Source organism: Mastigoproctus giganteus, chromosome 2, assembly GCF_048544385.1.
Source record: "Mastigoproctus giganteus isolate SK-2022 chromosome 2, ASM4854438v1, whole genome shotgun sequence".
In the NCBI taxonomy this organism is placed as follows: Eukaryota; Metazoa; Arthropoda; class Arachnida; order Uropygi; family Thelyphonidae; genus Mastigoproctus; species Mastigoproctus giganteus.
The window spans coordinates 172719252-172735400 of NC_143576.1; the positions used below are offsets into that span (position 1 = coordinate 172719252).

The 16149-nt window shown below is 38.3% G+C and overlaps 1 protein-coding gene across 1 annotated transcript in view; it reads left to right on the forward strand.

The window, feature by feature from the left end:
• Ube4B (Ubiquitination factor E4B) overlaps window positions 1-16149 on the forward strand; it is a 538247-nt gene that overhangs the window by 70794 nt on the left and 451304 nt on the right. Inside the window, exon 3 of the mRNA XM_090389644.1 lies at window positions 9668-9755. Within this exon, the coding sequence (XP_090245770.1) occupies window positions 9668-9755 (88 nt within the window). The remainder of the gene's footprint in view (window positions 1-9667; window positions 9756-16149) is intronic.

The window sequence follows — 16149 nt, forward strand, 5'->3', positions numbered from 1 at the left end:
AAGATTTAACACAAGAAAAGGAGAACAAGCATTAAGGGAAAACAAAGGATTTAAATCAACAACCATGAGCAGTAATACAGAAAGACAAATGATACTGAAACTGAAGAATAGCGATGGTGTACTTATAAACACCAGAGAAGGCATAATTCAAATAGCAGAAGACTACTATAGAGAATTATACAAGGAGCAAGGGAATGATGCCTGCAATGGGGAAGATGGATCGCAAATTAGCAACACATACGACATACCCGATATTCTTCCTGATGAGGTAGAACATGCATTGAAGAAAATGAAGAATCAGAAAGCCCCTGGGGAAGATGAAGTTACTGTAGAGTTGTTAAAATTGGGAGGAAGAGACATAACACAAAAAGTGGCAAGGCTCTTCACAAAGTGCATTAGAAAAGGTGTGACGCCTAAGCAGTGGAATAATGCAATCATAGTTTTGCTGCATAAGAAAGGAGATAAATCAGAAATTGGAAATTATAGACCAATTAGCTTGTTATCCCACATCTACAAGTTGTTCACAAGGGTCATTACTAACAGATTAGAAAGAATACTTGATGAGAATCAACCGAAAGAGCAAGCTTTTTTTTTTTTTTTTTATGTGAACCCCAAACACGAGAGGTATTAGAACCTGTAGTACTTAGTACCGTGCTTGGGTTGGAGGTTGAGAAGACGAAAGAAGATATTTGTTGACATTGGACTTTAACTTGTGTAGATTGTAATTTTCAGGAAATACGTATGAAGGAAGGTTGCTCCAGAAAACGGCAGGTGAATGAATAAATGAGGAAGATGAAAAGTTGGTTTTGTCGGTTTGAAGTTGGACAGTAAATGGATGTTCGCTGGTGGCGGCACGTGTTCGGACTGTTTTGAAAGAGAGAGCGGGAATTATAGAAGCTAATTCAGAAGAACAGTGCCCATGGAAGTATCTGTAGAAGAGGCATGCAGCAGAAACAGTGCGTCTATGAGACAGCGAGTGGAGAGACTTTGTTAGAGATGAATCATTAATTAACCTAACTGCCCTCTTCTGAATGGAATCAAGAAGCCTGAGAGAGTTTTGGGCGCACCACCCCAGATGTGGGAACAATATTCCATGGCAGGGCGGATTTACGATTTATACAGAGTGAACAGCTGTTTGGAAGAAAAGTAATGCTGAGAGTGAAAGAGAAAACCAAGTTTTTTAGATGCAGAGGAAGCAATATTTGTAATGTGCTTGTGCCAAGAGAGATTAGAAGTCAGGGTAATCCCCAAAAGAGATATATCCTTTTGCCTAGAAATTGGAGTGTCACTAAAGATAAACATAGGAGCAGAAGAATTCTTTTTGCGAGATATAAGACAAGACTGAGTTTTAGAAGGGTTGAAATCAACTAAATTGTCTTTGCCCCACTGGAGAATTACCTGAAGATCGGCATTTAAGGAATTGGTAGCAGATTTTCGAGAAGTTGAAGCTGATTGAGCAGGACAAGGTTTCTCAAAATGGAAAGTTGAATGGAATGTGCTATCATCGGCAAAACTATGGATAGGATTTCCAGTCAATGGAAGAAGGTCATTGATATACAAGAGGAAAAGAGTGGGGGAAAGAACTGAACCTTAGGGGATACCGGCATTAGTGGAGTAGTTAGAAGACAGAGAGCCATCAACCATCACCCTCAGTGCGCGATCAGAGAGAAAACTGGGTAACCAATTACTAAAAACAGTTTGCAAACCATAAGATGGAAGCTTGTTTAGAAGACCTTTATGCCAAACACGATCAAAAGCCTTTGAGATGTCAAGAGCAACTACTTGTGTTTCACCAAACCTTTCCATTGAATTAGTTCATAAATGGGTAACATAAGCCAGAATATCACCAGTGGATCGACACTGACGGAATCCATACTGGTGATCGTTGATCAGACGGAAGGTTTCTAGGTAGTTTAAGATTTGGCGGTTAATTGATTTCTCCATTACTTTAGAAAGAGTAGAAGTAATTGCAATGGGACGATAATTGGATGGGAGGGATTTGTCACCCTTTTTAGGAACTGGCTGGATATGAGCAAATTTCAAAGTAGAAGGAAAAACACCTTTAGAATAAGAAAGTGAAAAAAGGCGGCAAAGAATAGGAGTAAGTTCAGGAGCACAGGTTTTGAGAACAAGTGGAGAAATACCATCAGGACCTGGAGCTTTCTTAGCATCGAGATTCATCAAAATATTTCTGATATCCTTTTGACGGGAGACCACAGGAGGCATTGAATGGAGTGTGTTGGGAATGGTGGGAGGTGTTTTACCAAGATCATTAATACATGAGCTGGAAGGAAAATGGGATGCTAGCAGGTCAGCTTTATCCTTGGCTGAAGTGACACCAGAACCATCTGGTTTGGACAGAGGTGGGAGCAGAGATGGGCAAAAGTTGCGGCCAATAGCTTTGGCAAGAGACCAGAATGCTCTGCTACCATTAGGGCAAGAAGCAAGTTTTCTACTCTTAGCCTGTTCAAACTCTAGTTTGGACTAATTAATAACTGCTTTACAATTGTTGTGAGCTTTGATGTAGGCAGAAAATGAAGATAAAGAATTAGAAACAAGCCAATTATGATATGCAACATTCTTCTCTTGAACAGCCTTAGTGCATTTATTGGAAAACCAAGGTTTAGATAAAGGAAGAGATTTTAAAGAGGAGAGTGGGATAAAGGATTCCATTCCTGCAAGAATAATTTTACTGACACAATCTGAGCAAACGTTGACATCAGAAGTTCTGAAACAGTAATCCGACCAAGGAAAAGAAGAAAAGAAATCTCACAGGTCATCCCATTTTGCATTCTTGTAATGCCAAACAACACGAGGTTGGGAATAGCCATGAGATAAAGGCTCCATTGGAGAAGAGACAATCACCAAGTTGTGATCTGAAGTGCGTAAAGGACCTCTCACTTCGACCATGTACTTAGAAGGGTTGTTTGTGAGAAAAAGATCAAGTGTGTTGGCTGTATGATTTGGATTGTCCAATATTCTTGTAGGTAAATGAACAATCTGTGCAAGGTCATTAGTAATTGCAAAAACCTCAGCATCTCGACCAGCTGGGTCGGTGTGACTAGAAAACGGAAGCCAGTTGGAGTTGTGAACATTAGAATCACCAAGGAAAATTACCTCACTGTTAGGAGAGTTGCACTGGAGAATGTCAAGTTGCAACGAGAGGAAGTCAAAGAGCTCCAAGTGATTAGTCGAGTTGGGAGAACGGTAGAGACAACAGATGAATTTTACACAATGAGGTAGAGAGATTTTAAGCCAGAGAAGATCAAAGAGAGGAGATTCCAAATTGCCAAGTCTCTGACAGGGAATATCAGAACGGACATATGCACAAGTACCACCTTTGAGGCAAAAGGAATCATACAGCGAATAATTTGGGCATCTGAGATGAGCAGTAGTTGAATGAACCGATAACTGAGATTCTGTCAGAAAAAGTACATGAGGTGTGGCAGACTGCAAGTGGAAACGGATATCGCTGAGATTAGAATTGAGACCACGTATATTTGTGAAATGAATTAGGAAGTCCTTGGGAGGTTTAGATCTTTTCGCAGATAAGCTTGCTCTATTAGTTTGACAATTCATGGTGTATTCAATAGTAAGAAAAAGTGGGTGGGACATGCTGTATGAAGTAATGAAATTTTTGGATATGGCATACATGTGGTAAGAATATATCCAGATCCTTGACATAACGTGGCCTCGACAATGCTCCCCGCATACACACTACTCGGACTCCCTCCAGTCACTATCTGGCAGAGTAGAGGTAGCAAGATTATACACTAGCTGATCCGGAAACCTCCTAGAGAGTTACCAATAGGTCCGGTCCGGTGTACTAACTAGCGGCCGGCCTGCGAAAACCGTTTTAGAGCTGTACCCTCGAAATGTAAGGAATATTGGATCTCGCCATGACGTTCATCATAACCTCAAAAGTCATCAATCATACTGCATGATGGAAGAGATAGGGAAGGGTTGACCGGAACTTAGCTCTAGAGACTAAACATGGGTTCCGCCACTTCAAGCCTCCAATAAGCAAAGTGGTGGTATTTCACCGGTTGATGAGAGTCATCTTCCACCTAGTACTGCCTGATAACATAGAGGGGCGGCGTTCCTCCATGTGGTGTGGGTGCCACACCTTGACCCCTGCGTTGGTTCACACCTGGGTGGTCACCCACCATGTACTTGTGCATGGGGGTTATACCCAGGATTACTAACAGTCCCACCATCGTGAAGGTGCAAGCAGAGGATTTGGCTGTCACAGACCATCCGGACTTCGCCGAAATTGGGTCCACTTGACTTGAGTGTCACCCGAATATCAGTTCCATCAGCGTTTTAGACTCCCAGGTAGCAAGTACAGCTTGTCTGGCATATCTGAGAGAATGTCTGTGACAACCTCAAGGACCAAGCTGGCTTTAGGACAGGATTCTCAACTATGGATCACCTTCACGTAATAGCACAACTAATGGAGAAAGCAAATGAATATAAAACACCATTAAAAATGGCTGATGATGATTGAAAAAAAAAAAAAAAAAAAAAAATCCAAAAGTTTGTCCAGTTCTTCCTTGTATTTATTTAAACTATTAATTTCCACAATGACAGATGGAAGTTTGTTCCAGCACTCAACCACTTGCTGGCTAAAAGCAAATTTCCACACATCTATTCTGCAACTGTTTTTCCTCAATTTGAATTTATGCCCCTTCAAGTGCATAATCTTATTTTAACAAGAGGAAGAATCCCACTAGCATTGAGCTTCCTCAAACCGTTCAAAGCCTTATACACCTCAACAATCAGGTAACTTTGCAAGTGCGTAGTCTCCAGATGCTGCAATTTGCAGAACTTAAGCCTTTCTTGGTAACAGCCCTTTTTGTTTCCCTCACCAATTTTATTGCCCTTCTCTGTGCTCGTTCCAGCAGCTTCCTAAAATGAGGCCTCCAGACCTGTATGCGGTACTCAAGGTGTGGCCTGACCATTGCCAGCAAAGTTCCTGTATGTCCTTGACAAGACTCCCATGAGCTGCTCTGGCAGCCTGTTTGTACTGCTCTGAAAACTTACTTCATATCTGATGGCACAGTTACCTCAGGCCCTTTTCATTCTCTGCTACCCTGAGTGCAGTACTGCACAGTTGGTACGCAAACTTCAGTTGCCACCTCTCAGACCATCTGCCCAACTTTTCCAGACCCTGTTGCATCAGCATGCTGTTATTACTGTCATTAACAACCCTGTCAACCTTTGTATCATCTGCAAACTTGGATATTAAGTCTGTTATACCTTCATCAATATCATTGATAAATGTAGTAAACAACAATGGTCCTAACACCAACTTTGGGGGACTTCACTGATAACATTAGTCTATGATGAGCAATCTCCATTGATTACCACTCTTTGTCCCACTCGACCATCCTTTTATCCACAGCAGCAACTTTCCCAATTTGTACAGGAGTCTTCTATGTGCAACAGTATGAGAAGCTTTCCTGAAATCCAAGTATATGATATCAACATTATTTTTTGATATTTAATATTGATAAATGCAAGGTATTATATTTTGGTAGCAGTAATCCTGGAATAACATACCATTGGGTGTTTGCTAATCCCATGGTTAGTTGATAATTGTATGGTTTGACATGGTAAGTTTAAATTAGTAACTAACACTGTGTTAATCAAATACGATTTGACCTTTTGTTAAGTCAATAGATTTCAGATTTCTTACATTTTCCCAAAATTTATACAACTTATGCTTGGGGTGGACATGATGCATGCACATAAATATATGCTCAAATTAACTGAATAAATTGAATAATAATCAATTACTAATAAATAAATTCTTAGAATACTTCAGACAGGCTGCTAGAACACATCTTGTGGAGGCTCTGAACTTTGCCAGAGAGTTATCTTATTGTGTAAGACAGTGGTTAGGCTACTTTTGAAATACTAGTTTGAAAACCTTGTTTTAGGAAAAATATATGTTGGAAAGGGTACAGAGAAGAGCTACAAAATTGTTTGTGTGCACAAAAGGATGTTCTTACCGAGAGAGAATGGAGTTTTGTAAATGGCAACCTCTGGAAACTAGACAAGGTTTTGCATTAGAAGGCATGAGCAATTAAAGTTATTTATTTATTTTTTTTACTGGTTCCATACAAGCCTTGCTTCCTTATGTAATGTTACTAATATTAAATGACACCTCCCTCCCGGCTATGTAGCCTTCTGTAGATGGTATACTTGCATACAAGTCCTGTAAGTGTTCAGTGAGCTCTGAAGCAAGTTGCAATTCTGTGAAGGCTCTGTAATACCTCATGGTTAGAAAGATCAGTCTTTTGTAAAGGTAGCTTGAGGTGGTGTCCAAAAGGGTCTATGAGTGAGAGTTTGCACATTTTGAAACCAGTTCCACAGTCTGAATGCTGCTTATTACACAACATTCAGCCATCTGGTCATTTTGGCTTGACTTTATTCTGCATTTATTTATTCTTCTATTGCTATTAGCCTCAAAGAATCATCAAATGGTGTCATTGCGTCACCTTCACAATGACTGCTAACTTGAAATCAGTAGGGTCAGTAACAACATAAAATACAGAGGTTTCAAAAACAGGCTGTTTTTATCTGATTATGCAATTTGCATGTTGTAACAGGATGTGAATGACTTTGTGTATGGAATAAGATAAAGATAGTATTGGTTTGTTTCATAAATGACAACTGCAGTAAGACCCCTGTATCCGCGGGGGATACGTTCCAAGACCTGTGGATGGTTGAAACAGCGGATATAAGCGAACACCTGCTGACCCCATATATAACATGATTTTCTTGTACATACATACATACAGATAATAAAGTCTAATTGATAAATTAAACACATAGTAAGACATTACCATTAAATACGGTAATAATAAAATACAGCAGACTTGATTTACTAATAACTAGAATAGGTATAAACAGATTTTGCAAGTCGTAAATGAGTGACAAGAACTGGCGTTATAAGTCATCATTGGGAGATTAGTGTACCTATTATTTGCAGCCCCCGCTGTCTTCACATTTACTGCTCAAAACAAAACCAAAAAAAAAAAAAAAAAAAAAAAAGAGACCAAAAGATTTAGTTTGATTTAGTGTATCTCATTGATTGGTGTGTTCCGTTGCACTGCAAAATGGCAGATTTTGTTTCGTTATTTGTCAGGAATGTCAGAATTTTTTATTTATTTTTTTGTTTAGAAATCGTGAAAATGATGGGCAAATGCAAGTTGTGCTTTCAAATTAAACAAAAACTTGAAATTATTCAAAAGTTTTGAAAATGGTACATCCGCTAAATCTCTAAAGAATCATAATGTTGGTGACCAAACCATACGTGACATTGTGAAAAATAAAAGGAAGCATTGTATTGGACACGCGAGTAGTAAGTGTTAAGTTTTTTCATTTTTTTCCGTGGTTAACCCTGGGTAACTGAATAAATGGATACAGGGACACATCTGTATTTAGATCCCATTTTGCATATATTTTAAAACATATTTATGCTTTTGCACTTGTTTCTTAGTTTTTAAACATTAGCATGTATAGAACGTAAGATGATTTAAGGAAACTAACCTTTATAAAGTTATTACATATAGAGTTTTAAAATAAAAATTGTAGTATAATTTTATTATAATAATAATACAACACAATTTTTATTAGTGGCATCAGAAATTAGCTGCCAGAGTTGCTCAGGTTGAGTTTGGGAGATTCAAAGAAGAATGGGATGGGTACTTAGTGGCCTCCATAGCCAAGTGGTCAGGAGCGGGAGTGCAGTAGCACACGGTCTTTGAGTAGACCAGGGTTCAAGCCCCTGACTGCTGAATATGGTCAATCTGCCAATGCGCACTGTACCAGCGTGGCAGATTATGGTCCATTTCCCTCAGCATGAATTGTTAAGGAAGCTTCCATCCTGCAGTGGGTTGATAATGGCTGCACTTTACTTTACTTTTACTTAGTGGCACTAGATATAGCATGTTAGGATAGGGAAATGTTTCTTGAAGAGTATCAAAAGCCTATTAATATTAATAATAATAATAAGAATATTATAGCACAAAGATCCCTTCATCTGTTTTCATTTAGGCCATTGCCCAACCCTTCCTTTTTAAGTTTGTATAACATTTCCAATTAACCCCTAGTTTGTAGCCATGAAGGTTGCTGCATACAGTGTTTGCCTTGTGTATACAATAGTTTTTTTCTTCTTCAATTTTAGGTGACACTTTGTTATTCTTTCATAAATTCTTTAGAAAGAATAACTTTTTAAATGTCTTTTGGTTTTTGTCAACTTGAAGAAGAATGTGTATACTTAATGCCAATGTTTTAGGCAGTGCCAGTGTATAAATTACTTTACCCTTTTAAAATCAAAATCAGTCTCCCCCCCCCCCCCATACTAATTTATAGTTTCAACTTTTACAGGAGCCTTTTTCTGCCTGGATGACTTTTTTTGTGTCCATAAATAATTAAATATTTTTTTTATTTCATTGTTTGTATGCTTTTCTAACAGGTTCACAGTCTTCTCAAAGGGATTCCAGACCTGTATGTGGTACTTTAGGTTAGCTTACTTTTTTCAAGGAAAAAATGGAAAGTTTCTGTAAATTTCAGAATAAAATATTGTTGTAAATTATACAAGATTATACATATTGCATAATTACCTGTAAATCTAATTAGACCGGGGTTCGAGCCCGTGACCACCAAATACGGAGGATGCGGAAAGGTCAGGGAATGACCACCACATATCCCTGGAGCAGTATGGCCTTAGTTGCTAATGCTCCTAAAAACCAAATAACAATAACAACCTGTAAATCTTTTTTCACCTGCCTTTAATTGTTGCTATCTAATATTAGTTTTTGCCTTTACCAGAATAAGAATGACATTTTATATGTTCTTTTTAGGATTATCTGAACAATGTATTTAAGTTATTTTAAAGTAGCATACTAGTTACTAACAACCATCCTTCCAACCTTGGTACCATTGGCAAACTTTCTGAATATTGTAAATTATTTTGTGGTATTATAACAAATATAGCTTAATAAAACATTATTACATTATTTGAAACTAAAAAAGGTTTTATTCTATATAGGTAATTATAGAACTCTGATATTTTGAGGGATAGACCCCCCTGTCCTTTTGTTCTCAAATACTAGTGTTGAGAGAGAGGGAGGGAGTCTGTATATCTCCATTTGTAATTAACATTATTGTGTGTAATACTGATCTTGATATAATTAATATCAAGATCGGTATGGGTATATCCTTTGGGCACCACTAGTTAATTACTGGAAAGGGGGTATTCCTTTGAAACATTGAGTTTTGTAATCGTACAGAATAAAACGTTTAGTTTTTATCATGTTAGGGATGGAATATTGCATTTTATTATGTTGTATTTCTGCAGCAGAAATAAATATTTCTGCTGCAGAAATTGAAATGTAGAAATGCAGAAATTGAAATCTGAAATGTAGCTATAATTGAAATTTCTTTTTTCTGCAAAATTTTTCATAATTTCGTATGTCTACCAAGTAAAATCTATTAATCATCAAAATTTATATTAATTTATGTATGCAGGAGTTATTCTTTTTTTAATGAAAATCTGTGTTAGGTAGTTGTCTGCTGCCCATTGGTGACTAATTTTTATTGTTTTTATTTTCATTGACTATTTCATTCATTCTAATAAGGCCTGATGTTGTTTCAGGTGTTCCTTTTCATAAGCATTTTACACTTGAAACTCAAGGTGGAGAGAGTCAAACCATGGATACAGATAATGAATCATGTGAAAAGAGGTGAGTTTATTTTGTTAATTGAAAAATCATTCTTGTTTGAAATTATTCAGAGGTATAAGTAGATGATGAATTTAAATTTGATAACCTTCATTTTTCTGTTATTCACCCTTTCATGAGTATGCGCACACACATTCTCCTCTGTTTGATCTTCTATGGCTTAAAATTTCTTTACCCCATTCTGTCCAATTCTGTTGCTGCTATTGTTTCCCACACACACACACACACACACACACACACACAGTTTTTAAGTTCCTGTTTCCAAGACAGTTTTAACAATTGGTATTTAGAAGTTGAATAAAGTAATACAATAATTAGATGTAGAGAGAGAATATTATTGTATTAAAAATTAAAAAAAAAATTCTTATTTGATTTTTTACAATAATTTCCCTCTTCCAGCTATAATAGCTAAGGCTGCTACTTGGGAGTCCAAAATGCTAATGGAACTGATATTCAGGCCCCCATTTGTGAGTCAAGCAGGTCAAATTTCAACAAAGTCTGCTTGTTCTGTGATCTGTGGTAAATGGATTGTCTGCTGACACCTTCACAATGGCAGGACTGAGTATATCCTGTTGTGCAAAGCCAAAAAACATTGTCTGGTATATTGGAGACTACCCAAGTGTGAACCATTAACAGGGCATTGAGGTATGGCACCTTTACTATACAGGAATGGTCGATGTAGGTGATGTCACTAATCAATACAGGGGCTCTCATTACTCGGTGCAATATCATCACTTTGTTTATTGGAGGCATGAAGTAGAAAAACTGTTTTATTTCCAAAAGAGCTCCAGCATCTCCCCACCTCTTCAATCATGCAGCGTGGGTCATATCTTTTGAGGTAATGACAGGCATTGTGGCAAAAGCCAATATCCTTTACTTTTTTGAGAGTACAGATTTAAAATGGTTTTTTGCAGGCTGGCTGCCGGAGATGATCCACTGGACCAAACCTACTGGTAACACTTTAGGAGAGCCTTGTTGATATCTGAGTAGTGTTTATGTGAGAGGGCCACTTCTGTGGCTACGTTATGTCAAGGAACTGGATATATTTTTGTTGTGTGTGTGTGGGCGGGCTATATCAAAAAATTTCATCATTCCCTACATTTATGTTCCCTCACTTTATCCATTTGTCAAATCTGCCAAGATTCACCTTACTTTTTCTGACAAAAACTCAGTTATTGATCAACTGAACTGCCACTCATCTCATTTGTCTTAATTATTCACTCAAAATTTCATTTTACTTCAAAGGTAGTAGTACTTGTGCTTATATCTGCTCGTACATTCCTCCTCTGTTTGATCTTCTTTGGCTTAAAATTTCTTTACCCCATTCTGTCCAGGTCTCTTGCTGCTATTGTTTCCCCAACTCTAATATCACTCAAGAACTTTTTTTATTTTCTTTGAAACATGACTTTTTCCAATTCCAACTGGAAGTGATTTTTCTTGGTGATTTAAATATACAAATTTCCAGTTGGTTTCAGTTTTCTAGTTGCATAAATCCAGCTGGTAGGGATGCAGACTGCCATTTCTAATGATCTTTTACAACTTGTTCATTCATCTACTAGCATGAGATGTCCTGTCTACATACCTAGCACCTTGATCTTTTCTTCAACAACCCTTCAAAGCACACAGTTACTGTTGGTTGCCATTTAGGTATTTCAGATAAGAACTTGATATTCTTGTTTCCAGTGAATTATCTTGCTGGTGGTCATTCTTCACCTTGTGTCCATTGCTATTACAAGAATGCAAAATGGAATGATCTGCACCACTATGAATTTTGTGCCTCTTTTCCTTGGTTGGGCTACTTTTTAAATCTTCTGATATTAATGTTTTCTCAGTTCATATCAGTGAAATTATTCCTGTAGAGTGAAACCCTTTATTTCCTTATTCCATGCCAAACCCTTACCTATTACTAAACTTTGATTTTTCCATTAAAAAAAAAAAAAAGTTTTGATAAGGCTGTGTAATATAAAAACATAATTGTTACAATGGGCATGGATCCACATCTCCAGCTTCATTTTCTGCCTGCTCTAAAGCCCTAAAGAAGTTATTAATCACTCCAAACTTGATTTTGAAGTACATCCTTATCGTGCTTTTCCTCTTGCATCCATGATCTTGGTAAATCACCTTCTACCATACAAAACAAATCATATTTAGTGCCTCGCATGGTTTTTTTGACAGAAGGATATTAGAAGCATCTTGAACAAATTTGATGCCAAGAAGTCTTCAGCTCCTGATGCTATTTAACCACATGTTCTTAAAACCTGTGTTCTAGAGCTTACTCTTGTTTTTTGTTGCTTTTTTAATGCTGATGTTGTCTCTTCTGTTTGGAAATTTGCTTATATCCAACTTATTCTTAAACAGAGTGACAGATCGCTCCCTTTCAGTTATTGACCCTAGCTCTTACCTGAATTCTTTCCAAAGTAATTGAGAAATTCATCAGTCACTATTTCTTACATTACCTCAACCTTCCATCTGATTAATGATAACCAATATGTTCAGTGTCAAATCACTGGTGATATTAGTCATCTTTGGACATACATTCAGTCAGAGTTTTGCGAAACTGAAGTGCTTGCTCATGAAACGGGGAACATCCTTTGTAAAAAGGATAGGTGGAACAGGACCAGGGTATGTCTGCCAGGGGCAAAGGTTGATGACGTTGTAGAGCAGATATCATCTTTCAAGGGCACAAAAGGTGATATAGTTGTACACGTTGGCACTAATGATATTAAGAGTAGGAGACCAGCGGAATTACTCAACAAGTACAGGTCACTGTTGAAAAAAAGCCGTGAAATGGGGTTGAATTTGAAAGTGTCTACAATTCTGCCCAGACACGATAGGAGGGAGTACATGATGAGAGCCTTGTCGATCAATTCGGCCCTGGAAAGATTGTGCAAGGCTCAAGGGGTAGAATTTTTTTCAGCCTGGACTGTACTTGTTAACAGGAGAGATTGCTTCTACAGGGATGGGATACACTTAAATAGAAAGGGTGCAAGAATATTTGCTGATGCTATCGAGGCAGTGTTAGGTGGGTCGGAAAACTGCTAGTTTGGGGGGATACAAAGACTAATAGTTTAACAGTAACCGCAGGCAGAGGTGAAGGTGATTCTTGCACAACTTCTATTAGAATAAGAAGCGACCTGGAGCGAGGGGTGTTGGGGGTTTCAGGGACGGATGGCAGTCATCATGGAATAGTTGGGTATATGGGATGTGTTAGGGTAACAAGGAATAGGCATAGGAGCATGTATGCTAGAAGTATAGTAAATAAATTTGATGAATTTGAAGTGTTGGTCAAGACATCAAAGGCGGATATTGTTGGGATAGCAGAGACGTGGTGTCACAAAGATATAAGGAATGTAGAACTGGAATTTGGGGAGTACAATGTGTACAGAAAGGATAGACAGGACAGAAAGGGAGGGGGTGTTATGCTGTTAATTAAGAAAAACATAAAATCAAAGGAAGTGCACCCAGTTAATATAGATGAACTGTGCTCTGTTGAGTCAGTTTGGTGTGAGATAAGCACTGCGAAAGGAAAAATAAGAGTAGGAGTGTGTTATAGGCCTAATGACTTCAATGAGTACAATGAACAATTGTACAGAGAAATAGTGGGCCAGTAAATCAGAATGTCTTATAATGGGGGATTTTAACTTCCAAGATATTGACTGGAACTTGTGGGTTGGTCACTCACACACTAGTCAGACTTTTGTGGATTTATTGGATGATTGTTTTCTGCAGCAGCATGTTCGAGAGGCAACCAGAGAAAGTAACACTCTTGATCTGGTTATCAGCAGTGATCATTCGTGTATTAAGAATTTGCAGATAAAGGAACCACTAGGTGGCAGTGATCACAGTGTGCTGAAGTGGGATTTACTCAAAGAGGTAACTACCGTCGGGGGTAAAGGAAAGGGTTTTTGCTTCCGTAAAGGGGAGTACAGTGGTCTCAGACAGTTTTTAAATTCTGTACAGTGGGATCAACTGACGATGTTACAAACAGTAAATTCTAAGTGGGAAGCATTCAAAGAATTAATCGTGGAAGCTACTAGACTTTATATACCGATTAAGAAATATCGTTCAAGGTTTAGGCCTAAATGGTTATCAAATGAACTAATGAGACTCGTGACAGAGAAGAAAAATGCATGGGATGCATATAAATTATCAGGTGACGCAGAAGCCTGTGGCAGATATAAGCTAGTCTGTAATCAGGTCACAAAGGAGGTTCGGCAGGCGAAGGCGGATTACGAGAAATCTTTGGCAAAAGATGCTAAGAAAAACAGCAAGGATTTCTTTACTTATATAAACTCTAAAAGGAAGGGGATGAATATGATTGGTCCACTTGACATCGATGGTTCGACTGTTGATGATCCTGCTCAGATAGCAAACAAACTGAATGAGTATTTTGCATCTACATTCACACGTGAGGAATTATTACAATTTGAAAATGGAAGAAGGTTATCAAATTGTAGCAGTGTGCTTAATGATTTTGTAATAACTGAGAGCAAAGTGGAGGAGAAATTGTTGAAGTTAAACATAAGAAAGGCACCTGGGGTGGATGGGATCTATCCAGTTATTTTAAAGGAGGCGGCAAAGCAACTAAGCAAACCCTTAGCCATAATTATGAGAGCATCCTTGGACTCAGGGGAGGTTCCCACGGACTGGAGATGTGCAAATGTGTCCCCAATTCACAAAGGTGGATCGAAGGGTGACACAAGTAATTACAGACCAGTTAGTTTAACTTCTGTTCCGGGTAAAATAATGGAGTCGCTGGTTAAAGATGCATTGCAGGATCATCTAGACAAGACTGCAGCAATAATTCAAACACAGCATGGGTTTGTTAAGGGAAAGTCTTGTCTGACAAATTTGATTGGTTATTATGATGTGGTCACAAAGGAACTGGATGCAAAAAATAATTTTGATATCATATACTTGGATTTCAGGAAAACTTTTGACACTGTTGCGCATGGAAGACTACTGTACAAATTGGAGCAGAATGGTATTAAGGGTAAGTTGCTACAATGGATAAAAGGATGGTTAAGTGGGAGAAGACAGAGGGTGGTAATCAGTGGGTGCTGCTCTTAGTGGACTAATGTTATTAGTGGAGTCCCACAGGGTTCGGTGTTGGGTCCACTGCTGTTTTGTGTATTTATCAATGATATTGATGAAGGTATATCAGGCTTAATGTCGAAGTTTGCAGATGACACAAAGGTTGGCAGGGTTGTTAATGACAGTAATGGCAGTGTGCTACTGCAACAGGATCTAGATAATTTGGGCTAAGAAGTGGCAACTGAAGTTCAACCTTGACAAATGCAAAGTACTGCATATGGGTAGAAGTAACCCCAGAGAAACGTACCAGCTGTGTGGTACTACACTTAAGGTGGTAGAAAATGAAAAAGACCTGGGAGTAATTGTGCAGTGAGATATGAAGTTTTCTGAGCAGTGCAGACAGGCTGCTAGGGTGGGTCATGGGGTTTTGTCAATGATATATAGGAATTTTGCTAGCAGGGAAAAGGAGGTCATTGTCCCTCTGTATAAGGCAATGGTCAGGCCACGCCTTGAGTACTGCGTACAGGTCTGGAGGCCTCATTTTAGGAAGGATGTAGATTTGCTTGAGCGTGTACAGAGAAGAGCAACACGATTGGTGAGGGGAATGAAGGGATTCTCTTACCAAGAGAGGCTTAAGTTCTGCAAATTGCAGTGGCTGGAGACTAGGCACCTGCGCGGTGATCTGATTGAGGTCTATAAGGCCTTGAATGGGTTGAGCACGCTGAATTCTGATGGGATCCTTCCACTTGTTCAGATTACCAACCTACGGGGACATAAGTTCAAATTAAGAAAGGACAGATGTAGAATAGATGTGCGGAAATTTGCCTATAGCCAGCGGGTGGTTAATTGCTGGAACAAACTTCCATCTGTCGTTGTGGAAGTTGATAGGTTAAATAAATTTAAGGAGGAACTGGACAGGCATTTGGAGGGAATGCTGTGATTTTTTTTTTTTTTTTTTTTTTGGCTGATGCTGCATAAGCTCCTACACTTGCTTTCTTGCATCATGTGCCACTACTACTACTACTACTACTACTACATTTCTGTGATCTTTTTTTTTGGCAATAGAGTTTTAAATAAGCTTCTTGTCTTTTGGTTTGCCTTCCATTTTTTTGAAGTTGAACAGCTTATTTTCTTTCTAACTTTTTGTTGCAGGTTTTGGTAGATGGATCTCTGTCTTCAAACTTTCCAGCTATTGCTGATGTGTTCCAAGGTTCTGTTCTTTTTCACACTCTTTTCCTCCTGTATATTAATGGCTCCTACTGCTAACTAGAAATCCTGTCTGTAGCTTTGCCAGTGCCATTGCACTTGCATTCCACCTTACAGTTCAAGGAACTTTACTCTGTTAAAACAGATTCCTATATTC